This window comes from Anser cygnoides, chromosome 8, assembly GCF_040182565.1.
Source record: "Anser cygnoides isolate HZ-2024a breed goose chromosome 8, Taihu_goose_T2T_genome, whole genome shotgun sequence".
Lineage (NCBI taxonomy): Eukaryota > Metazoa > Chordata > Aves > Anseriformes > Anatidae > Anser > Anser cygnoides.
The window spans coordinates 7663444-7690265 of record NC_089880.1 but is presented as its reverse complement, the minus strand read 5'-3'; the positions used below and the strand labels follow the sequence as shown (position 1 = coordinate 7690265).

Genomic DNA, 26822 nt, shown 5'->3' with positions numbered 1-26822 from the left:
AATAGCTCTTCTTGCAACCTCATACTGAGTTTTTAAATTTTGTTTTTTATTTTCAGATATAAAGCCCGCTAATGTGTTCATTACAGCTACAGGGGTAGTAAAGCTTGGAGACCTTGGACTTGGACGATTTTTCAGTTCCAAAACCACAGCTGCTCATTCCTTAGGTAAGCTTTTCTGAGGGGCAGGGAAAAGGAAGGTGGATTTTTAAGTAGTAGAAATACTGTGGCCATTCATTGGAAGGGAGGGAAGAAGTGTTAACACGCAGCTAATGCCATCTGAAAAACTAGAATGGTGAGCCGTGTTAATACAGAAAAGCTGTAATGCTGGGGTTGTGTCACTTTCAGGCATTACAGCTTGCTTTTTTTTTCTTTAACTCATTTAATGTATGTTCTTGGCTCAAAACAAATCTTCATTATAGTAGTGTTTCCTAGAAATGATAGAAAAAAATAAGATGAATAATACTGATGTGTTTTTTCAATTCAAGTGAACGTTAATCTGTGTTGGAAAGTATATGATAATTATTTATGCCTGTATGTTGTATGGGTAGTATTGAAGACATGTTAGTGATGCTTTTTGAAAGGGCTGAAAGACAAAGTCCTGTTTAAACTAAAATAAATAATAATTTGATTAGTTAATGATCAGCTTGGGAAAATGTCCATGACATTGTGATTGTATTTTTTCACCTTTTTCTCCTTACAAACACGAGATTGAAATGTGGAAAAACAATTTTAATTCTTTTACAGTTAGTATCTGGTATCATTTGTATTACTGTAATTGTCTAAAAAATGTTTTAAGGTTTATGTTTCTCAAATTGTGCTGAATAAGTTGAGGAGAGATCAGAATTAGGCTTTATGATCCACAAAGTTTTTTTCTTTTCTCTTTTTTTTTTAATGAAAGAAAAAGGATTTTTATAAACATACAAAAAGCTTCTGAAATGCCCAATTTATTCTTTGCTAGCATGCAAAAAAACCCACTGTTTTCCAAGCAAAAATAACACTGTTTTCTAGGCAAAATTTTCATATAAGTGATATCTTTTGAGTAACATATGAGAGCATTTGAAGTCTGGAATGACTAAGAAACCTTTGGAGGGGAAAAAAGAAGTAAAGTATTTGAGAGATTCTTTGTTTAAATGCAGGGAATGGACAAATTACAGAATCTAAGAGGATCTCTTTATTTATGAAACATTTCTACAGTAGCAGCATCTTTAAAGAGAAATGTAGGATTTAGTGTCTACAGCATTTTTTTTCCCCCCATATTTGGCTTGTAGTTAGCATCTTCAGTTTTTGTTCCCTGAAATGTCTGTTTATCCATTGCTGAATGCAAGCCTGGTCATTGACTGCAAAGAGCGTGAAATGAACTTCCAGACCCCTAAAGAGTGGGGCTGTTGGTGGTAATGTCTAGAATTTGTTTCCTGTTTCTTGTAAAGGATATTGAGGCAGACAGAGGACCTGACTGAAACTGGAATACAGATAGGTAAAATTTAATCAAATGTTGCTCAGTGCGAATTTTTAACAAATGATGGTGAATAATTCTGTAATTAGGCATTTAGATATTTTTGGTTGACAGAAGTACGTAAGATAACCACTCATGTCTGTCTTAAGTAATAATTACAGTCTCTATTTTAAGTCCATAGGAGGACACACACAGAATTGTGCTTGTTCAGATGCTGTTGGTTCTAATTAGAAATATAACATTTCATAGTCTTAGGTGAAAATGTGCCGTATTTATCCTCACTTCTTAATTTGACTTTACTCAGATAGTCCCAGTTACCGATAGATTATGGAAAAAGAGAGGACTGATGTTCACTGTGCTGGGACCACATTTGAGACACGGGTGATGATTATATTAAAAAACAAAATAACTATTCTAGAAAAGAATCTTTTTGTTATACAATTCCTACTTCCTCATCCCTCAAAATGTCTCTGGGTACTTTTAAACCTTCTAGTTTTTCCCTTTATCATCATACTGATACTGCTGTAGTCCGAACCACGAAGAACTGCTGAGATCTGAATAGGAGCGAGGTGAGACTTGGACACAGATGTGCAATCTTGCATTAACATTTTAAAAAAAAAAAAAAAAAAAAAGAGGGTGGAGTTAAAGACACAGACAAGAAGCAATAAGACCAGGTGCTTGGGTTCCCCATGGAAGTTCAGATATAACCTTCAAGATTTGATTCTAGTTCCCCCCAAGTGTGTTAAAACTTAACTCTTATAAATAGAGGAGTCATCCAGACAGGGAGAGAGGTGGGGAAAAACAACAACAACAAAGCAAACTGTTGTGTCTAATGTTGGGTGCTGTCTTGTTGGAGGAGCTGTTGTGTTCCCCCTGCCCCTGCTCCTTTTCCCATTTTCCCCACTTAATTACGAGACAATGTCAGAATTTAGCCTAGGAAAAAGGTTTTGTTCAGCTATTAACTTAGGCTGCTGTGGAGACAGTGATACTCTGATTTATCATGTCACTTGTAGAGACCATTTTTTCAAATTAATTTCTCATGCAGTTTCTGAGGCTGTTTTTCCTGAATTTTCTTTCAAAGTTGCATCTTTTTGTGATTCCATAAACCTTTGGTGCATAGAAAATGGTGAATTACAAACATGTGTAGCAATTTATACTTGTTTACAGGCTTTATAAAAATTTCAGTAGCAAACAGGATTCAGGCTTCCAGAGATATAGAAGTGTACTAAAATTTTCATTAGCTACAGCTTCTAAGTGCTAATTATGAATAATACTGATTTAATTAAAATACTCGCTGATGGTCCATTTGAAACAAATGGGAAAAAAATGCACTGGACAGAGTGTTTTAGTGTTTTTAACTCTGTACAGCCTTATCAAAACAGTAGAGTTTTCTGCTATGGCATGTATACATCTTTTTGATATTAATAATAAAAAAAAAATTAAGAAAATGCAAAGGAAATGGAGGCATTTTGTATTGTTGATTTGGTATGAGCTTGACAAGTTCCTGAGCATCAGGAAACGTGATATTAGAAAGGGATGTCAGGAAGAGCACCCAAGAAAGAAAGAAGGAAGCATCCAGTAAGAAAGGCTTCTAGCCCTTTCTCCATGATTGTGGGTGTTGCGTTTTGTTCTTGTTGTTTTCTTTTACGGCTGAATGCCAGGCCATAAGTGCCTTGATCAAATGGCAATCGTGAGGCAGATTCATGCAAATAATGTAAAAATGTGCTTTTTGTATCTTTGTTAACCATTCAGTGGATCTAAGTCCGTATTTTAGTACTTCAGTTCAGGAAAAAAAAAATCTGTTCTTCAGTGTGGTTGTGTTAGATGACTGCATGATATGTTGTCTGGGTGGATGCTGCTGCCATGATGTGAGTACCTTCTTGGTAGGTACTGTTTTGTGATCCTCTTAAAATTCTTGAAAGCAAAAGATCATTTGTATTAAATTCTGGTGATTCTACATTCTTTCACTCCATTTTCCTCTTCCAATGAACGGAATTTCATTGTTCAATATATTAAAGCTAGTCTATTGAACACTTTCTGAATCAGTCATTACATTGCTTTATATAAGTTGCTTACATTTACCAGACAGATTGTTCTCCCATTTTAAAAAAGGCTTGATAGTACTTGGAGTTTGTTGCTGTGTTTCATTCAACTGCTCGATGCATTCACTTTTCAAGTGAACACGCATTCTCCTCTAACTCAGCGGCAGTGCGAGTTATGCATTTATGCAGGTAGTAAGATGGACTGTTTGTCATCGCTCCCTTTTTCGTAGTAGTTTCTTTGCCTCTGATCCCTCAGATCTAGCTTCCCTCCTCCTTATAACCACTGTTTCCATTATGTCTGTTCCCTTTCCCAGTAACAGAAAGCTTGTATGAGGAAACAACATTTTCTAGATCTGCAGCATCTTTAGAGGGAGGGAGCTCCAGAGGAGCAACAGGTTCTGTGAAAGCAGTTTATCAGACCGACACAGGCCATTTTCAAGGAGATTACCCTTAAAACTTAACTGCAGGTTACTTGAGATGCAGAAATGCAGTAAACAGAGTATTGAAGTTACAGATTTTATTTTTAGCAGCGTAGGCCCCTTAATGTGTTACCTCTTTGTCTTGTGTTATTCTGTTTCTGTTTCTTCAGACGAGTAAAGAAAGTTGCATCTCTCTACTGTGTTGGGATGCTGTATTTCACTTACCACAAAAAAAATAATGATCCAGGAAGGAAACGTAGCATATAATCAAATCTAGCAGTTGCTTGCCAGCAGCGCACTGCTGTGCACTGAAACTGCGGTTCTTTAGAACAGGGGGCAATGCCTTCAGATTAATGAATCTTTTGTGTCACGTTCTCTTGAAAACAGTTTACAAGTAGTAATGATGTCTAGATCTTCAGGTTGTTTTTGTGATTTCAGTGACTACATAACTGTAATTTCTATTCTTTTCACTTGTTGGTCATTGGGGGCTTCAGGTTGTGTTGCAGTTAAGGTGTTACACTAGGCTAAACGCTGTAAAATGATAGCATTTGTTCTTCCTTTTCACTATCATCAATCTTTCACAGTCATATCAGACCCCTAATGTATCAGCAGGCTTCCCAGAGCTACTGGTTAAAATTACCTTTGCTTTTGGTAAGCTATGAACCTTCAAACCTCCGTGTTTTCAGCTGCCCCCTGTGGATTGTGTGAAGCCTCTTTCTGGCACATTACTCACTGCCAGTTCCTCGCCTGACGTCTCAGCGCAGCACAGGCACTGCTTCTGTAACCAGTTAAGAACCAGGTTACTGTTGCATTTCTGTTTTATTAGATGAGTACTGCCAGCAAAGCGTCTGAATGTACTAAATCCCTTCATTAATTGGTAGATGCAAAATACAGCTGAAAGTTTTCAAAGGTGCCCAAACTCACAGCCTGTGGGGGAGGAAAAACAGGTTTTCAAGGAGGAAGTACAATAAGAATAATAAAGCTATGAAGGCTGTATCAAGCCAAGTGTTTTTTAATTACAGTTTCCAGTTGTAAGGTAGTTGTCATTAAATGTCTATTAAAGTCCTGTTGTTGTTATACCGGAATAGCAGAGTTGTTTTGTTTTGCTTCTGGACGCTCTGGAGCTGTTTTGATGCTGCAGTCCCGCCATCTGTGCCCCCATTCTTTCATGGGGAAAAGACCATCTCTCTTGACCGTTTCTCTGTGGGTGAACATGATCATCCCATGAGAGCAAATGGTTTTCGCAGTGCTCCATGGGTTTGAGTTGCCTTTCCCCACTGTTTCTTGTTTCAAGCTCCTGATTTTCTGCAGTTTCAGCCAACAGCTGCGCTGCCCCACCTTGCTGCCCAGGCCTCTGGGGCAGGGGCCTTGACACCCGGTGCTCTCCCGGGACTGGGAGGCTCTCCCCCTAAAGTTTATGGGGCCAAGCCCATTGCAGGATGCAGCGTCTGTCCCTGTGACAGACAGGATCTCTGTCCCCATGTTTCTGCCTGTGAGTCAGTTCTCAGCGTCTCTTTCAGTGCTGTTTGCCAAGAGGGCTGTCAGTTGGAGCTGCAGGTTACCAGCGGCAGTGGCCTGGCCTGTGAGAAGATGGCAGAGCATTTCTCGGTCTGAGCTGGGCCTCTTAAATAGGAAAGTACTTCTTATTAATTTTTTGATTTTCCTACTCCGTTTTCCCCTGAGAAAGTGTGGTACGCTTTGAGATGCCAGCCTTTATAAGAGAGAGAGCACATTGTCAAGACAAAACCCTGAACTTTTGGAAATTATTAGATTACAATTACTCTGATGAAAACTGTTAGTCTAATTATTCAGGTTTGGAATAATAGGTTCATTATATCTCATTAATATAGCGATCAATTCTGAATAGATGGGGCTAATTCAGAAAGGTGGAAGTGATACGAGATCTCTGTAATTTGTGTTAAATAAAACTGAGGTTTGCAGTCATCATTTCTGTAGCTGTGCAGTAAGAGTGTTGATATTAATCTCTGGCTGTGTTGCAAGATGGTTAGTGTGGAAATAAGGTTGACTTGTATTGAATTGACTGCATTCATTTGGATTGCTTCATCAGGATTCAGTGCTTAGGAAAATATTACACACAAATTAAAACCTGTGTAGATCTGTGATCCCTTTTTCTGTTAGGCAGTCATTTGGGGGGCATATGGGCACAATGTTCAGAGATGGTGCACAAAAATTGCCACTCATATTATTTTTTATATATTTTTAAATTTATTTTTATTTATTTTTTTGAGCTAGAATATTTCTCTGCACTTATCTTGTTCAAGTAACTTGTGACACAGATGGGTAGGGCCTGATTAAAATCAGGAGAGCTGTCCCGGAGTGTCTCATGTAAATTTGCTCTGGGACAGCCCAAGTAAATGCTGCTTTTCAAGAGCGGATGTCTCCAGAGCCCACAGCTCTGAGGCAGGATTATGCCAGGCCAGCCACAGATTCAGGAGCTGAAAAGCGCTCGTAGGGCCTGGTTCTGCAGCAGATGGCCAAGTCGCTCCAAGGAACCTGGGCTTCTGCTGGCCTCCCAGGCTTTCCAGCCTTCCTCTCTGGGAAGCTGAAGATCCTGGATTTCAGGCTCAGGTTCAGATATTCAAACTAAACTGTGCTTAGTAGTTTCAAAAGCAGCCTTTTGTGATTTGTATACTGTCAAAAGGAAGGACAGACAACTCATTTAAAAAAAATAAATCAAAACCCATGGAGGAAAAATTCTAACTGCTATTATTTCCAGTCAGTGATAACAGTATGTATGGAAGGGAGTGGGGCAGGGGGATATGTGTAGTGTGGATCTTTTTAGAAGAAAATCACTACTCTGGAAATTTTTTGAGCTTCATTAAAAGCAAAAATTGGAAGTATTCTGCAACTGAACAATTCTAATCGTTGGATATCAGTAGTGAAAATAAAGCTGCCTTGGACAAAATGTGTATCAAATTAATTTGTACTTCTATCAAACTGAAGAGTCGTAAGTATGAATTGAAATTACACGTGTAGTAACATGAAAACTATGGAAGATGAAGAAAACTGTTTTTCAGACAAGAAAACTATTCATTGTTGTATAACAAATATTCATTCAAAAATACTTGTGTATTTATTGCAGTTGGTACACCTTATTATATGTCTCCAGAGAGAATACACGAAAATGGTTACAACTTCAAATCTGACATCTGGTCTCTAGGCTGTCTGCTGTATGAGGTAATATTGATAAATAGAGTGAACCCAGTAACACTGTTTCCCCCTACCCCCAGTACATTAAGTACTGTTTTAGGATCTATTTCTATGTTTTTTGCTGTTTAGAAAAACATGTAGCATTGTGGAAAAGCTAATTTTCAGCTATTATGTGTGTCTTAATATTAGCAATGGGAATTCTTACATAGCTTCAGCATATGAAATACTTGATTTGTGTGTTGTTACTCAAGACTTTCCTGTCACTGGCTTTGCTACAAAGATTTTATAACAATTTGTTGAAGATTGGGCATAACTAAAGGATTAAGAAATGAGTAATGACAAGCAGATGTAAAAATCATTCTAGAGACTTTAAATGGCCTATGTTAATTATATGAGCTTGGTAATAAATACTTTGAATAATAGTAGGACTGGCTTGAGTATGCAACTGATGCTTTTGAAAATTTTAATATAATTACTTTACAAGCTTAATTTCTTTAAAATTATTTAAAACCTAAGTAAAACAATAAATTAAAAAAGGCTACTGTGTACTTATCACTTCCTACTTGCGTTAACTGTTGATATCTCTTCTACTGTGCAGAAAAGGTATGTTTTCTACTTTTCCCCCAGCTGGTTAAACTGAGAATATTGGTTAATTTCTATATTAATACAATTGAGATTGGTAGGTGACACTTGCATAATTATACATGATGTTATATTCTGAGAAAATAAATATTCAGAGCAAATTCAAATAGAGGTAAAGGAAGGTGTGAAGAACAGGTAGGCTTCTAAGGTAGCTGCATCTTCAAAGTTCTTTGCGTATCATTTGTTGATCAAAAGGCTAAACGCTTGTGTGGAAGGATGCTGGGAAAGGTTTTTACCATCAGAGCACAGGCAGCAAAATCTTTCTAGTCAAGTTTCAGATTAAAACTTCTATATATACCCAACTCACTTTTCTGTTTTTTTTTTTTTTTTTTTTTTTTTTTTTCTCGGTGAGGCAGCAGAACTTAACGCATTCAGCAGAATTGGTACCTCTGTTGTTTTAGGATTTTGTGGAGAACATTGTCATCCTGTTAAAGTCTTATGTTTCTGTGAAGTGAATTGTTTCCAGTAGTATTAGTTTATTTTATATCACTAGCATGTTGCTGTAAATATTAACAGGGCAAATAGCTATATTGAAGTCCTGAAGAGTTAACAGATATTGTTGCTTGTAAAACTTTGGGATAACTCACAGGAGTGAAGTTTGATACCTGAGCAAGTGTTTGTAAGTTTTAATCTGGAATGGAAATTTAAATCTCTGTATTAGGATTCCTTAGAACTGACCATGGCAACTGCCATCAATTTTATTGTTCCATTTTACACACTTGCACAAGTAGAAGCCTAAAGATAGCATAAAGGTGGATGAGGATTTTTCATTATTACTCCTTTTTTCTTTCATTTTTTTTTTCTTGAGAATTTTTTAATCTGGAAACAAAAACCTTGAATAACTAATTATCACAAAATAAACGTTATAAGGTTACTTTTTTCTTTTATAATTTTTGAAATAAAATTGCTGGTTAGAAATCACTGCCTATTTTCTGAAGAAGATTTTTTTCAGCATTGCTGCTGAACAGGGTATATTAAAATCAATGTGAATATTAATTCTTTTTTGATCTGGAAAATAATTTAAAAATACCTAAATGTCTTAATCTTTCTCTTTTTATTTTTAGAAGTTTTATCAGGATGGTATTTAAGTTGCTATGGTGTTTTTTCTTTATTATAAGAAAGAAGCAGTTAGGATTCTTACTGCTGGTATGTGTTGTATAGGTATAGTATATGGGAGTGTCTTCAACTATAGATTTTAATTTTTTGTTTTTTAGAGGTGCATTTATCCTATTCAGTTGATTCTACAATATACTGAATATTTTTTGCTGTTGTTTATCACTGAGTTATAACTTTAAAATTTAAGTATAATAAACTCAAATTGTATGCTTAAAATTTTCCTAATTTTTCTTTTATTTGAAAGAGGTTGCTTAAGGTTCTTCAGTCATGCATGGACTAATGCATAGTGTTTTTTTTATCAGTGCAGTTTTGTACTGGGTATCTTTTTTGTGATGCACGTTATGTCTACTGCTTGCATTTTAACATGCCTTATTATATTGATTTCATTTTGCTATGTGCTCTGGATCCTCTCCAGCTTAATTAGAGAAAAGCTGTGGCATGTTTATCACTTCTCAATAAATGCTTAATTGCCGATAAACTCTTTTCAGTTACGTTTTAATTTTAGACTAATTTGCTATAATGTATATTAAAAAAAATATTTCTAACCTATATAACAGCATATTATTCAGTGCTAACTATGGGTCCACTAAGATTTTTAAAACTGTATTTCAGTCTGTATTTTAGAGCCCCAGGTATTTCTGAAACCTCAAAAACACTACCACTGGAGTTTTAATTGATATGCAACAAAGTAGACTTTACTAATTAAAATCAAGATGCTGTGCTTTTGCTACATGGACCTTTACATGGAAAAGTAGGTTTTACACATTTCCTTTTATTGTTCAGCGTAGCAATTGCATCCTTACAGGGTTGTAGGTTGGTGGCTTACAGTTCAAAAAAAAAAAAAAAAGAAAAAGGAAAAAAAAAAAGAGAGAGAGAGAGAGCTGCCACCAGCCCTGAAGACAGACAGTGGGCTTTCGTCCCTCAGACACCCCCAGAATACTAATCAGGAAAGTCAGACCCTGGAGGTCAGGGAGCAAGTCAATCATTCTAGCGATCGTCTCAGTGTGGAGGATCAAATTAGCCTGAAAAATTCAGCTGCTGGGAGGAGAGGGCGAGCAGCTGTCAGGGGCAGCAGCGAGATGCACTAATGAACCAGATGAATAGTGCAAAAGCTTGAAAATAAAAACAGGGCAGTTGACATTTTTCATCTGTCAAAGCAGGAGATGCATGAAAATATAGTATTCCTGTTTTAACTCCTTAGGGGACATTCAGATTTTTTTTAACACTCTGCAGCATTCAAACAAAAATACTTCTTAATGAACACCTAGAGTATGAAAATGAGTATCTATGCATTTATTTAGAATTCCTGCATGCGTACAGACTCTGCAGTTGATTTCTCTTTTCTTTCTTCCTTTCTTTTTTTTTTTTTTGGTCTTTAGCTTGCATTTTTAATATTCTTTTTAAGGTAAGAGCCAATATTATGTAAATCCAAAAATTAACAACATTTTGGTAATACAGTTAGAGTTTTTGGGTGGGAGTGCAGGAGAGAACTGTAGTATTGTATTTGTTTTGGGAGCTTTAAAATGATTTATTCTTACTTGAAGTTAATACGAAAAAGTACTAAATGGAGAGAATTTTTAGAATTTATAAAGTAAATGTAAAAGAACTTTGGTCATTTTTTTCATACATATTTCCTGGTGATGTTGCTGCTTAGGCACGAAAGAGTTAAGCTGGTATCTGGAAGACCAGAAGACAGATGAGAGCCATTTTCAGCTTGTCCTGTCCCTGCTGAAGCTCACTGAGTAGCACAGCATGGACTAGCGTGTTTCACACACACTCAGCCTGTCTGGGGAATGTACACATTGTCCTTCCAAAATCAAACTTATTAGCACATGTAGAAAAGGGTGACTGACTTTGGGGCAGCGCTGCACTCAAAGCAGCATTCGTGCTGCTGCGGTTCAAAGACTTGGAAAGCTTTGAACGGAATGGAGAGGTTTTAAATGAATTTTAAGACTCGTAATTCTGCTAACCATAGCATTTATTTCCGCCTTAAATGTCAAGTTCTAACATAGGAAATAAAACGTAGGTTTATCTAATACCATGCATAAGCTGATCATTTAAGTGTTCTCCAACAGCTATTCCTATATTCTTTTATTACAATTGTAAATTATAGTTATGGATGCCACTTCTGATGATGTTTTGGGATGCAGTATTAATTTTTGAAATACTGTTGAATAACATACTGAATTATGAGGTTTTTGCTTTAAGACTTGTTTAAATCTAGATGATGTTACCTTTAGCTTACTTTTTAAAAAAAAAAAAAAGGAAAAACCTCACACAACTTCATCAAAGTGTAGTGTTAATGGCTATAGAAGGTTACAAAATCTGCTACTGTTATCCAGCATTTTCACTACACAGTATTGCTTTAGATCAGATGATGTTTTCAAATAAATGATATTCTGTCTTCCAAAAGGTCTTCAGAGGAAAATTATATTGTAGGATTTTTTTGTTCTCCCCCTGTGTGCTGCATGGACCCTTCTCACTCACAACAGTAGCTGAAACTACTAGATTCTTCATGAAATTGTTACGGTATACAATCCAAATATAGCAATGTAAGGATTGTGACAGGTACAGCATAAAATAAGTATGCAAACTGGTTACACTAATAGTCCTGAAACTTCTGTTTTTAGCACTGTGACGCTACCAAGCAGGGAATCAAAAGTCATTAAAAATCACTTCTGATTTGCTAGTATTACAGGTTTTATAGCAAAACAGGTGTACTTAAAAACACAAAAGCAAACTGTACATTTTCCTTAAACAGATGGCTGCACTGCAGAGTCCCTTCTATGGTGATAAAATGAACTTGTACTCCCTGTGCAAGAAGATAGAACAGTGTGACTATCCACCTCTCCCTTCAGATCACTATTCAGAGGAAGTAAGTAATTTTCCTTTTCGTGGGCTCGATCCTCATTTTAGTGCTGGAACGCTTCCAGTGAAGTAAATGAACTTGTGTGCTTTTATGTTATTTGCAGATTATGCCCACAAGTGTTTGCTCATTGAACTTGCTCAAATGTTTCTGTCAAAACATTTCTCTGATATGATTTAAAATTTGGGGGGATTAATGATGGAAACCTCATCCTGTTAGCTTCTTAATTTCATTGAGCTTCCTTGCAAGTATGACAAAAAGCTTTCCCAGAACACACGATGATATGCACTACATGTCATAATGGGATTGAGTCTTATGTAGGTATTATGCTTTTCTAAAAGCACAGCTCCGTGAGTTTATGTAGCACAATAAATTAGTGCACTAGCCTTGTTTCTCTAGAGGCTTGCATTAAAATAGATATAATGTAGCTCACTAGTAAAAATGAATTGTTTAGTTCCCATTTATCTCCGTTACACAACCACTGAGTCCTAATTGAATGGCAGTTCTTTTACATGAAAGAGTGGACCCTAATAGTAAATTTCAGAGAAATATAAGAAGATGTAGTAGTTGAATTTGAACAATATATGCCTTTCACAGCAGTGTATGTTTGAAGTTGATATGTAGCAATTCCTTACTGTCAGTGCATTTAAGGGGGATACTTGTTTTTTAAGCTATAAAATGAAAAGAAACTAAATATTTTTTCTTAGAGTAACAGGATGAAAAAATACAAATGTTTGCCCGTTAATATTCTGAGATGCTAGTTTTGAAATACTTTCCCGCTTTGAAAAAAAAAAGCCAAAAAAACCCACAAGGCAATGTGATAGAAGCTGTAAACCAAAGAACACATGCTAGTAACCAATTGTAATTGAATTCAGCCTACATGAATTAAAGATTACTTAGAAAACACAAATAAATGCCATCGCTGAAATACTTTTAATAAACAGTATTGTGCAATTTCATTTATGGAATAGGGTTTGTAATTCTCAACCTCTAATTTTTTGCATTCTAAGACAGTGATTGGACTATTAATAAAAGATTACTGCCCAGTGTTTTGTTTTGTTGTATCTACAGTGACAATTTTTCCTCTCTTATGAAACAAAAAACTGGACTTGAAAAACTAATTCAGTGACTTTACGAAGGATGAAATGATGATCTGTTGTGTAATTTATGCAATATACCTCTTTGTGGGTTTACCAATTAGTCATTTTACCTTGGCCATTTTTAATTATTATTTATTGTAGCCTATAAATATGGCAGTTCTTATAACCAACTCGAGAACTGGAGGCCTAGAAATACAGTAGGGTGTGAACAATAATGCAAAATGATAGCAAGAATGTCAGGGGCCGTTCTTTGTTGTGTCATTCATGCTGTCTTCCTTTTTCCATGAAGCGCATGAATATTTCACATATCTGCATCCTCATCCTCTATTCTTCTTGACTAATTTTCAGACTGTCTGAATTTGCATTTCACATGGTAGCTGATTAGGAGATGCCGAGTGCAGCAGTGAAGCCTCAGCAGGCGGTTTCCATGGTGACCTTCAGCAGGATTTTAATGATGATACCACTAGTGGTTCGTTGAAGTTGGCCTGCCTGCAGGGCTACTTCGCTGCAGCTAAGTGTGAAGTTGGATATGCGGATTCCCAGCCAAGGGGCAGATATCAAAGTCTGGCCCAGATAGAAGGTCTTAGAGTTGGGGTAGGGAAAGAGGTTCCACCTTTCACTTACCTCTGTATAGTTGCTAGCGTTGAAAACCGACGCAGAGCACATGTTACATTTGTCTTCATTTGAAAGCATACATGCACTTCGGGTAAACCAGTTAGTTATAAAATACACATTAGTTATTTTAAAATATAATGAGAGAATCAGAGCTGTAATACGTATGGAAGCAGTTACTTAAAAGAAGTAATCAACTGAACTATAGAGGCTGCAGTGCAAGCACTTTTTCTTCCAATGTGAAAGCTTGCATCTTCTATGAGACACATGAAAAAATACCTACGTTTGTTAGTCATTGCACCAAAATATACCTTTTTTTCTTGATTTTTTTTCCAGCTCTTTTGGCAAAACACTGTGCTGGCTTGAACTGTAAAAAAACAAAACAAAACAAACAAAAACCACAAAAAAGCTAAGCAGTAAAGCTCAGGGGTCACTGGACACTAAAAGTCACTTTATATTCTATAATGAAGAATTCTCTGAAGTAATAATCTTATATCCTATGATATAGGAGTGTTAAATACTTTGATTACTAAGTACAAGGCAAGCGCTTCTTAGAGAAATTTTTATAAGTAAATTTTAATGAGTTTTAAGATGCGAAAATCCCTGTAAGACTTTTAGTAACGTATCACATTGGTGTCATCAGAGAACAATATGACAGAAAGATCTACCTTGAGATGAACAGATGGACAAGTTTTTTAGAAAAACTTGGATTAGAAGTCCTAATAGTCTCAGATGTGTGTTTGCAAGCTCGGTTCACCAGTAGAGTCACAAGTCAAGGTTTTCAAATGTTCAACAACTTCAGGTATCTCTCTCTCTCTCTTTTTTTTTTTTTTTTTTTTAATATTCTTTAAGAAACCCTGGTGTTCAAAGTGAATACTCAATATTTACTGAAAACTGTTTTGCTTTAGGTAGTTGAAAGCTGGGGCTCCCTTACCACCCCTAGTCAATAGTCTTAAAATCCTGTCGGCCGATATTAGCATCAGGTAGCTTTTGTAATGGATGAAGTCTCTCCATCTTCTCTGTGAGATGCATTTCCTCAAAAGTCCGTAGCCACTCTCCTCCCTAGATATGAGGGCTGAATGTGCCGGCAGGTCTCAAATTGCAGTGTGAGTTGCCAGCATTTCTTTCGATGCTGTGAAAGGGCTTCAGCAAGGTCTCCTGCTCGGAGTAAGGGTGGCTTTTTTGTTTGTCTGTTTTTTTCATCCAGAATTTCCTATATGACATCTTCTCTTTTTCAGGTGGCTAATAATGCCAAATACTTGCCTGTCATAGTTCGTAGTCTTCCCTGCAACCCCTCCACCTGACTTGAGTGATAATTATTTATTTCATAGCTGAAAAACCTGCTAAAGTTAAAGAAAGTGTTTCCCACTGCTCCAATGGCAGGCTAAGCTCCAGGCTAAAGACAGTCACTGTGCTAAGTGCACAGAGGAGGTTAAGAACAATAAGCAGCCAAAGTAGTTTGCAGCTTGGGGATGCAACAGGAGGTCCCTCCAGCTCAGTCAGAAGTCTGTTCTGCCTGTTGGCCAGTCTGGGCCAGATAGTAAAAATAATAATAAAAAAAATTACTCTGTCTCTAATGATGGTCTGACCTGAGAATCCCAGTGCCTCTTCCCGTGGTACTGTCAGACTCCTCTGCTTCATCAAAAATTTTATTAATACTAGAGGGGCTGACAAGTAGATCTCAGGTTTATTGGAATAGATATTCCTGTAGGAGGTAAGGAAATAGTGCTATAACCAAGTATTAGCAGCCAGCATGGTCCCATTCTCAGTCCTGAAAAACAGTCTTTGTGTGTAACTGTTTTCATCCTGCGTAGTAAAATTACTTCACCTTATCTCAGAGGTTTGCTGTTCAATAGCAGAACTGGAGCTCAAGAATTGTGTAATTGCTCAGGGATCTGCCCTGTCACTGTGCAGCTTGCCACCCGAATCAGCTCAGCTCTCTTCTTTACAACTGAGATTCTGAACTGGGGAGGGAGAAAGATTTAGCAGTGTTAGCAGTGATCAACATTGAAGTGTTAAGACTTGCAGCCAAAAGAGATCTATGACTGTGTGGTTCATTTTATTGCAATAATAGTGAAGGTTCAGCACTATCGATTGAACTCACCTCTTCTTCTATGTTGGGAAGAGAGTTTCTAAATAAACTGATTCAGAGCCTGTCCCTTATTAACATATTCTTGCAAATCCTTTGTCTCATCTAGACAATAATAGATACGTATGCATTTTGGTTAGAGTAAAATAAAGAAGTTGCAAATAGCCAAGATACCATGTGGATGAATAGTTTTTGCAAGTGTACTGAGAAGGATTAATAGGGCCTGAAGGCCTTACCTGATAGAATGATGCCGTTTGGCTAAAGCGTCCTTCCAAGCAGTGAATCTTCATGGCCATCACTGAAGCTTTGAATTATAATATACTGTAACAGAAGTAGCGAAGCATCTCTGAAGGAAGGAATCCTTTTTAATGACTTAACAAATAATTTAAATCTGAACTGATGGAAAAACTCAGTTGAGAAGACAAAATCAGAATTGCTCACAGGCCAAAACTGAAAAGACATGAAGTAGGCTGTTAGGGGTAAATGTGGCTTCTCATGGTTTGCGCAGGTAGATTTCTTGGAAGATCTACTTCTGTTGTTCAGCCTACAATATATACTGATATACAACTGGTAAAAAGAGGAAGAATAATGTTTCCCCTCTAATGATACTTTATAGGTGTCTATCCTTCAAGGTCTTTTACTAAGACTTTATTTACTGTGCACAGTTCTACTGAACAGATGGAACTCTTCGCAGATAAAGATATGTGTGTATGTACAAGATTTGATGTTGTATTCCCCAGATAAATTCCATTTGTATTGTTCTTACAAAACATTTACTTATTTGATTCTAATTTCAGGACTGGGGTTTTTGGATGTACTTCAGTCTTTCCTGTTTGCTGTGCAGGCACTATGCGCTGTTGCACAGCAAACTGCTTCTCTGCTCATATGCTGTGCCTGTTGGTTACAGTGTTGCAGCTGCTGCTCCTACAGGAGATTATTTTGCTTTGTGTATTTGTTTTACATGTTGGCAATTGTTATTTATTACAGTAGTTCATGCTTGCCACCATTCTGTTCTCCAAACGATTGGGAGTCATTACAGGTTAATAGTTTTTCCTGTCAGTGGTATGGGATTTTTATTTAGTGACTGCCAGAAGCAGTATGATAGCTTTTAAAATTCCATTAGTCCAAATATACTCAACATATTTGATATTCAGATAACAAGTCTGTTGCACGTGACTTTAATATGTTTCTCTCTTTGATTGCTGGTCAGATCAGCAATCTGATCACTATCTTTAGAATTAATGATCTCATTTTTAAATATAAAGCTCTTCTTGCTGAAAAAGTGGAATGTTGTAGTGACATGGGTTTTGTATTGTTAAATGTGAAAAACCTATACAACGTATACAAATTGCAGTGTTTCTGCAAGGGTAAATGGGAGAAATTTCCTTCTGGACTTCCAATTCTAGTGCATTGAAATTCAACTGAAAAACTAAGGGAGTGCAATTATAATTAAAAAATCCTTCTTGTTATTTATTTATTTATTTATTATTTTTTTTCAAAGCGGGAAGGGAACTCTGGCAGACTGGGATATGCAGTCTCTGTTGTCTTTGAATAATCAGGGTGATGAGGTCACTCTGTGTTAGTTGCAGGAGTTACAGTTTTTTTCAGTAATTGTACCTAAGAGTCCTGCGTTGGAGACCAAATCAAATTTGATATATTGCTATAGAAGGGTGGGTCACAGGGTTGCTTCTTTGATACTATAAGGAGATGCAGGAGGACTTGGCAAAGCATAAAGAAATACTGCTTACAGTTGGTGAGTTGCTCTTGCAAGGATTGGGAAGCATTTTCATGTCATCATGAAGCAGGTATACTGCGTGTTGCAAAACGGTTAGGAGATGTGTACACTTTACAATAGATTCCCCATCAGAAGCTTATCCAGACAGTGCTAACTTCTAATGTCACCTGCAGCATGTCAAGGGAGGGAGATCAACCTGCAGCTGTCCGCTTGTGAAGGCAATGAATGTATGCACTGACTGTGTGCACTACAAAAGGCCCAATGAACAATGGTGCTTGTGGAAACAGCGTTTTCTAGTCACAGGGACTTGTTCATTCCCAGATAGAGGCTTCTATCAACATACTACTTAATTATGTGTTTTCTTTCTATAAAGAAAAAATAAATGACTTAGCCTTATGAATAAATACCAGAGCATAGACTAAAGGTTATTTGTTCCAGTATCATGTCTCCAGCTGTGGATGAGTGGAGCAATATGGCGGACATGAAGCGATATTTTCCCCAAATACTTTCCCAGCTTCCAGTTTTAAGTTCAGAGATTTCCTAAGTAGAAGGTGGAGTTTTTTAGGAAGCAGTCCTCAGTGCGTTGAACAGGAATTTTCATTAAATCACCTGTAAATGGGACTACCTGAATGTTCGAAGTTGTATGTTTAAAGGATTAGAACTTACATCTGCCCATCAGTCTTTCTACTTACCATTTTTTTTTTCTGGATAACAGTATAAAATGTAAAAATCATGGAAGTATGTTACATATATATATGCTTGCATAAAGCTGTGCACAATATATGTTGAGAGAGAGCGCTGAGTGCTTGTTTATGCAGAATTGCTATGTTTGGCTGATTGTTGTCAGTATTATTCATTTGAATTTGAGAATGCACAAATACTACTTGGCAGGTTTGTTGGCTTTCTTACATGTTATTTTCCTCTCCTAGTTGCGACAATTAGTTAATATGTGCATCAACCCGGATCCAGAGAAGCGACCAGACATAACCTATGTCTACGATGTAGCGAAACGTATGCATGCACACACTGCGAGCAGCTAAACAGACATCAGATCATGAAGAGCAGAAATATTCAAGTATTTTAAATAAATCATCCCACCTCTTTGTTTGTGTTACAGAAATGTAATTATTTGAAGCTTACTGTTGTGCTTTGTAAACGAATTTATATACAAGCTTTGTTGTTCTGTTTTTTTTGTATTTTTAACCAATTTGCAGTTTTAAGAGGTTTAAATATGTAAAGCATAACTTTAAAAGATACCAAGAACCACTTTTTTCCATGTTAAGTGAGTTCAAGTGTATTTTCTTTACTAACAAAATTGCATTCAGTTGGGCCTCAGTTCTAAAACACAGTTGCACTTTTGCACAGGATACAGATATTAGGCTTATTATCTAAAAGCAAAATGTCTGAATCTCTCACCTTTTTAGTAATTTATAGAAAGTATGAATCAGCACAGTTAAGTTTATTTTAATCTTTGTTCTAAAAGGGATATAATTATTATAGAAGGTTATTGTATTTTATACTGAGTTGTAGTTTGTAGTTCTCAGCTTAAGAGTAGACGGACGACATGAATTAGTTCTGTGCTTGCCAAATGTGATGGGAAAATGGTTATTGGAAAAAGCCTTACACTGAAATTTTTGTAACAACCTTTTTCATTTTTGTTATTCTGTCATAATGCACATAAAACATTTGTTGGAGGTTTTATGGGAAAATTTAAGGTGTTGATTCTGCAATTTGATCGTTTTCAATAGCCTTGTGCAGCACTGCCCTGGGGCAATACGAGTCTGCATAGTTAAGTCTTAAAACCATGCAGATGCTTCTTGTAGCAAATAGCGTTCTTTTGAGGCTAGCATATATGACAAGATCTGGTTAAAAGATGTGATCTTTTAAGTTACATCTTCCTGACTATTTATGTATATGTCACGGTTTGTAGATTTTTTGTATTTAAAATGATTTGAGTGACCTTACAGTACTATATTTAAATTGAAAGATGCTTTTTAAATACTGAAAGCTTTGGGAAAAGATATAGTTGTGTACTATAACACAAAACGTATTCTTCATGAAGATCCGATTTTGTATATTGAATCCTCAGAAGTAGTTTTATATCTAGCAAAAGTAAATTTTAGCTTTTATGTTTAAGAGAAAGTCACCGTTTTCATTTGGGAAATAAGTATTTATGCAAAATGTCTTACAAGTATTTTATTATTGAAAAGGAGATTCACAGTATTTTGGGTAAACCTTAATACATTGCTGGGTATGTTTAATGTTTTTATTGTTAAGGGGAGAAGGGTGTCTTCTTTCTAAATATGATAAAAATGGAGAATGGACTGAAATTTCTTGAGGTTTCAAGACTGAAATTTTTTGAGAATATATAAAACTGTCAAAACAAAATTATTACCAGTGAGATTGCTAAGAAGCTGTTACAGTCAGTTAAACCTTTTCCTTTTATAGGTAAAAAGAAGTCAGTTTAAAGAAGATCGGCAGTATGTACGTTCACACATTGCTTCTGTATGCAGCCAGTTGCCTGCACACTTGGAAGTTTTTTTTCACTATGCAACTTTAATTTTATCTGTTGTAATGCTCAAGGAATCCAACTATGAAGAATGTACATTGATTTTGAGTTAGGTCAGTTGTATTTTTTTTTTTTTAATTATAAATACTATGGGAATTCTGTGTGGCAAAATGCAGTAGTTATTAAATAGTATGTGTCAGATCCTCAGCTTATTTTATTACACAGTTTTTATTTTTATCTCCAGTTTTTGTAGGACGAATCCTTAGTTTTTCTTCTAGCTGCCATGTGTACTTGATTTAATCTTGTAGGACTCCAGTGGAACAGTTAGTAGTGAGGAAGCATTTGAGAAACCTTGGATTGTATCTAAAAACCTCTGTATTTGTTTTCCTTTATTTTCTGGTTGTTGAATTTTAAAAAATGATGGATATATTCTAGACCAGGTGTCATAGAGTGAAATGGATTGTGTTGGAAAAGGCAGCACAACACTTGCTTGCCTGCCAAGATTAGTTTTTAATATGCACAAGTACTCGAATTGTTCTTTACTGAAGTGGACTAGAGCATTCAAAAATCACTGAAAAAAAAAAAAAAACCACAATCAGGGTATTTGCATCTAATATTATGCATAAAGTATTTCCTCTTTTTCCTGAAAGTAACCAATAACATTTTTTTCCCCTTCTCTGGAAGGATGCACTGACTAAAGAAATCATGAATTAGCAAATGTGTGTACTTAAGTGTGTATTTTTTTCTAGCGTTGCTAATGAAATCTTGTGCTGAGTAAAAGAAGTAGTTGTTTCTATTTTAAAATCTGTAAAATGGATGGTACAGATGACTTGGGTACCAAACTTTCTATTTAAGAAGCCTGTATGGGTTAGTAGAACTGCTTGTATAACTGGGGATTGTAGAACCTATCCCCCAGGTAAAGCACCTAGTAACATAAGAAAATGATAATGTCTGTTATAACACTTCCATATGTGCTATACATTTTATAAAGTGTTTTCCTTTATAAAACACCATTCTGTTTTTTCGTATGTCGTTGATGGTGATATTTGGCACTATTTATTTTAAGCTATGGCATTACATGTTTATTTTCTTTAAAATGAATGTGTTAGGTTTCTAACCAAAATGTCTGACTAGCTTCCCCTTTTATTTCGGTAGTACTACAGTATTAGTGTGCTTCACGAGTGAACTTTGTGCTTTGAATGACATTGCATTAAAATATGTCTTCGGTCTTGAAAGCTTCCCTGCTGTGCAATAGCCTAATAGAAATAAAACTACGGATAGCAACTATAATGTAAAAATAATAGTTCTTCTATGATATTTTTCAAACTTCTCTTATTAGAGATATATATGTTACAGTAGATGCTACCTATCTTGTGGACAATTTACTGTATCCAGTATTGAATTATAGATGAGTGTTCTTGACTGTAACGATAGAAAGTACATTCAAAAAATGATTTTCGTGCCATTTGTCAAAAATTGTATCTAAAAACACGACATCAGATATATTCACAAGTAACTCGAGTGCTTTTATCTAAAATTTAAATCTAAAGTTACTCTCAAACAATATTAAAAAACCTAAAAATCATAAAAATAGAGAAGAGCTCCTATTTGTGACCCCAGTCTTGTGAGCTCTTGTTTATAGATAGTGTTTTTTGTAGAATTTCAGTAATTTTGAGTGAACCTTGTATATTGAAAATGAATAAATTGGAATCAGTAGGGTATATATAAATGATATGCTCAGCTCACTTTTTATACTTTGTATGTCACTGTTTTGGTAGCACAGACTAATGTATTTTTTCCCCTCTTCTGTTACATTTTAATGATCCAGCTACCAGTTGTATAAGCAGGCAGTAGAAGTAGGTGTTCTTTCTGTAATGAGCAAAAACTTTAAAACCATGCCAATACACAGGAAGATGAAATACGGTATTAGATGCGTCTGAGCAGGCTGGTGTTTTATTCATGCTCAGGATTAAGAAAGCCATAAAGGGTGAAATTCTTGACAGTCTTGGAAAAGGAAAAGGACTTCTTGTGCCAGTGGTTCTCAGATAGCTCTGAATGGGACCCAGAATTGCAGCGATGTTCGTTTTTCAACTCACCGTCCACCCAGTCTCTGTCTTGGCTGCTGTACAGTGAGATGAGAATCTTAATGGCTGAATTGGAATGCCAGTGCCAAATGGCGTGTCGGATACTTGTGGGTTTAGGAACACGAGGTTGATGTGAGGGAGAGTCAGTGAAGGCCTTCAGCTCCTGCTTTGTGGAGCGCTAATTTAATCAGGAAGTAAAGGTGCTGAACAGTAGTTTTAAATCACTGCTGTCCCATTATTTTTAATATTGTTTTAACAGTCTGAAATTTCTGCCATATGCCCCTCATCATCTAGTAGCCGGTGCCAGTGCTGGACTTCTGGATTTCTCATCTCTCTTTTGGTCTGGGTGAATAGTTAAACTTTCTGCCAAGATCCTCTAAGGGGGAAAATACCAATGCTAGACATGCCCAGTGATGTGGTTCTTATATTTCTGAGCATGATTCAATAGGGATTTTTAAGGTTCTTTTTCAAACTTTACTCCCTTCCCTGAGCCTTGCTCTTTTTTTTTCCCTAATTGTCTTATTCACTACTGTTCGTGTCTTCCCTTGCCTCTGCTTCATCTTTTCTGGTGTCTCATCTACCCCTCTTCCTGATTTGAAGTCTTCTGTGACTAGTTTTCCTAGTGACTGTTCATTTTTTTTTTTCTTTGTGACTTTGCTAAACTCTGCCTATTCCTGTCTTCTCAAATTTTGTTCTTCGCCATAGGGGAACCCATTTTTTTTCTTCTGATAAGTACTTAACTCCATTGTTCTTCGTTCTGTTTTTCCAGCCTCCACCTTTGATTTCTGGTTTTAGACAGGCTTTCTTACTGCCTCAATCATTCCCATGACCTTGTCTTTACTAAGTACTGTTTGCTTTATTATCTCTCATTTTAAAATTCCTTTTCTCTGATCACTACCTGCTCTCTTTCAGCATATCTGTCTTTCTCTCTCCTCTACCCTGTCACTCACTCCTTTTGGGATCTCCAGTCTATTAACCTTTCTGACTCCTTTACTCTTCTCAGCTGCATCCTTTCTTCATTGGCCTTACCTCCTTTGACTCACTGGTCTTTATTTTCATCTCTGTCTGCTTCTCTATATGTGGTTTCTTTGGTCGCTTCTCACGCTGCTCTGTCTCTGTTCCTCTCCCCAGACATCTTGTCTTGTAATTTCTTAATTTCCAATTCTGCCTTTCTGAATATCTTTGAAGAATGGCAGCACAACAAAGCTCTGGACTCACCTCTGCTTTACCTGTTTTAATTCTCCTTCCAAATGGACTTTGTAGCCACATTTATTCAATATTTTTTTTTCTTGTTGAGCTTGCTTCCAGGTTTGCTTTTCATTTTAGTTCTCCACCCACTTCTGACACAAAATGTATCTTCAAACCCTGTTTTTTACGTGAAAAGATCTGCTTTATTCGAAATTGTTCTGCTTTCTCAGAATCTGTTTCTGAACCAGGCCTCTCTGCCTCTTACCTATATGAGTTTTACCCCTTTTCTTTCTGTATATTTAGTGCATTTCTCACTCCTTTCTTGAATGACTTCTTCCTCTTTAAATCCTCCTCATTTCCTGTTCTCACACCCCTCATTGCCTTCACTAGCAACCAGGTTTCTATTTTCTCCCTGTCCTGAAGTGGGTAGCACCAATCATCTTAACTGGTTCTCTGTTTAACATTTTGCCCTTTATTTCCCATTTAGTAGCCCCTCATTTTATGTACCTGAACATCCTTCTCCTTTTTTGTTTTCCAGTCTTTTGTTTTACCCCACAATCTGAATGCCCCAAAGATCCAGTGCTCCCTTCCCCAGTTTGGTTCTCCCGTGCTTCCATCTCCAGTTGATTTCTTGAGTATCCAGGCACAGTCTTAGACCTGTTGATGCAAAGATCTAGTTTTTATTCCCAACTCCCTCCAGACTTTTTCTTACATCCCTGACAATTTTACTTGCCTCTCTATTTTCCAGGGCCATAACCTTTCTCTCTCTCTGACATGCCTGCCTATCAGATGTCTCAAAGTTAGTAATACCAGATTCCACCCCTCTTCACTGTCCATGTACTTCCTTTTATCTTCACTGTTTTAACCTCTATGTCAGTTTTGACTTCTTTTCCTCCCTTCAAAGTATTGAAATTGACAGGAATAAACTACTGTCTTTGGGCTTTAGCTGTTTCATGTGCTGAAGAAGGAACTCCACCAAATTACTGCTTGTTTTGTGTTTTTAAGGTACTTCAATTCCACAAATTTGATCTTATTTTAGGACTTCAGAGCTGGAGTAGATCCTATTCCTCCAAGCACTTCAAAGGTTCTTGAATTTGGGCCACAATTTAGTTTTCTACCCCTTCAGCTACAGTTCTTGTCCTTCATTTCTTCGTTTATTTACCTTATGTAACTTTTCTTGTTCTTTTTCTGCACGTACAGCTAACAGTTATTTTCTTGTGTTAAAGCAACTTGATTGCAATGCTTGTACCTTTGCTTCAAGTAAGAATGTGCTTAAGAGCTTCCCTGGCTGGATTCAGTGTTTGGCGTGATGCTCCTCTTTGTTACTGTCCCACCCCTACACTGATTTCTCTCATTTGTTGCCTTTTGCATCTTGCCTAACTGAAGATACACTATGTTACGCTGCAGGATAGCGGGCATAAAATTGAGCCAGCTGCAAATGAGGTAGCTTGTTTTCTGCATTGTTTTCTGTCTGTGTGTACTGTTTGACTTTCCAGTTTTTACATGCTTTCAGACTTAGAAGTTTGCAGAGATTCACTGATGATCACAGTGTCTGACCTTTGATTGCTCGTGGTTATTTTATCCTTATACATCTGTTGAGATTGAGAGGCAAAAGATATATTATGAATTTTCCATAAAACGAAGAAGTCAGGATTTTTTTGACTGTAGGATAGAGAGCTGGATGTCAGTCAGGTTGTGAATTTGCACTAGAATAATTTCTTTTAGAGGATCAGTTGCCAGTTGGCACAAAGTAAATTCTTTTAAGTGTTTTATGTTTATTGTGTGTTGTCAGTTTGTATAATGTCATACGAGTGTTGAATTTGTTCTTCTACAACTGCCTTAATGATGCACGGAGGCCTGAACACCTTTTGTTTGATAGAAATCTTCTGTTCATACGGAAATTAAAAAAAAATAAGAAATCGGGTACATTGAGTCCTTCCATATAGTTTCATTTGCTTTACATTTAAGTCCTGGCAATAGAAAAGTCTCAGACTGGACAGGAGTGGTCCCCAAAACAGAGTAGAGATGTGCGGGAGTTCCCTGCTTCCTCTCCACCTTCTAGCTGCCTTTAATATATGGTGTTGGCAGTTTTCTGTACACTTCATTGGTGGTTGTTTCTTTGATTTCAGTCACGCTGGACCATTGTAAAGATGATCCTTAATGATGAGTATTGCGTTTTCTGGTATAAGATTTTGTTGGGAGATGGGAAGAGGGAAAGGTTCATTAATTTGTTTGAATTTGGCTGGTGATTGTTTGAAGCATAAATTGTAGAAGTGTTCATGTTGGGAGGGGCCTTGGGAGAGGTCTCTTAGTCCATCCTCTTGCTAAGAGCAGGGTCAGTGCTGAATTCAGAACGGGGCTTAGGGCTTCAAACAGTTGGATCTTGAAAACCTCCAGGGATGGAAGTTGTGCAGCATCTCTGGGCAGCCTGCTGAATGCTTAGCTAGCCTCACTGTAAGCGTCATTTTCCTTTTGTTTGGTCAGAAACTTCCTAGGTTCAAATTATGGCAGTTGTTTGTTCCCATACCACTCCTCAAATGTTATTTGTATTATAAAAAAGGTAAGTCAGATATTGAAATGGAGAACTGAAGATGTTTTATTTTCTCAAACTTGTTGCAAACAAATAAATATGTTCTTGTAGTACATATGTATCATCTATGTGACATGTACACTATATTCATTTATTAGAGTGTAAAATAAAATTTTTGTCAGTAAAACTTGATTTAAATGTTCTGTGATGTTTATGGCCTGGATGATCTCAGCAGTTACCTTCTAAATCTACTAGATGCTTCCTGTCAGAGCACAGTTCTGCCCACCTTGGTGAAGCAGGGAAGTCGAGATGCTGACCTAACGTTGTGTTTCTGTCTTCGGGAGCATGCGTCAAGAAAGGTAGCTGACCACCAAGGACAGGAAAGAAGCTGACGTGCATCTGAATAACTGGTGATTATGGGAACTCTGAGCTCTCATTTGCTGGTGAAAACTTGCCTAGGGAAGTTTTTTGAAACTGAGATTTGTGAGTGAAAATGACTCCTGGGGGGAGGAGGGGGTGGGTTCAGAGCAGTAGTTTTGGTAAATTTTCCCAGGTATTCAGTGGGAAAGCAAAATTCAAACCTGATAACTTTTGTTGACAAACTTAATGGAAGCAAGTAAGTATGACATACAGAGTTACAAATTTGACAAAAACTCACTCTTATGAGACAGTTTTCTTAAAACAAGAATTCCTTCTTGATCATAAGAAATAGTCTTTAAAAATGGTTGATTTGTTGGGGTGGTGGTAGCAGCAGTATATCATTTTTGTACTGGAGCTTTTACAGGGCATGTGTTTGACTTGTTAGTTGGGTATTGCAGCCATCTGGCAGCTGGGGTCTTTTCTCTGCCCCGTTCCACAGCAGTGCAGCACAGGTGGTGGAGAGGATGTGGTGACTGAGCGTGCCCTGTGTGGCATTTGCTTCCAAGCATGGAAGTGGCATGGGGTGAAGCTGCATGTGCTGCTCCGTTCTCTTGCTTCCCAGCAGCAGCCACGTAGGCCAGAAATTTTGGCTCTGGAAAGCAGGAAAGTTAGAGGTGCAGTGTCAATGTGCATCTCTTGTATACACTTAAGTCCACCATGGTGGAATTTCATCTGATTTTGATTCATTTGTGACGACAGTGTAATTCAAAAGCTTAAAACAGAAAGGAGTTGCAAGTGGTTCAGAACTTCTACTTTTACAGAAGAATATGTTTTAAGGGAATTAAATTTTGCAGGATTCATTATGTGTTCTTAGAAATACTTTTTGTTGCTGATTCTAACACAACTA

General features: G+C 36.8%; 1 protein-coding gene across 3 annotated transcripts in view; it reads left to right on the top strand.

Annotated features, from left to right (window-relative positions):
- Window positions 1–25747, top strand: part of NEK7 (NIMA related kinase 7) — a 69182-nt gene extending 43435 nt beyond the window's left edge. For all 3 annotated transcript variants that reach the window (XM_067001195.1, XM_067001194.1, XM_048066939.2), the window contains 4 exons: window positions 57–164; window positions 7017–7111; window positions 11604–11717; window positions 18174–25747. In XM_067001195.1, coding sequence (XP_066857296.1) covers window positions 57–164; window positions 7017–7111; window positions 11604–11717; window positions 18174–18284 — 428 coding nt within the window. In that variant the 3' untranslated portion in view covers window positions 18285–25747. The remainder of the gene's footprint in view (window positions 1–56; window positions 165–7016; window positions 7112–11603; window positions 11718–18173) is intronic.
- The last annotated feature ends 1075 nt before the right edge of the window (window positions 25748–26822 follow it).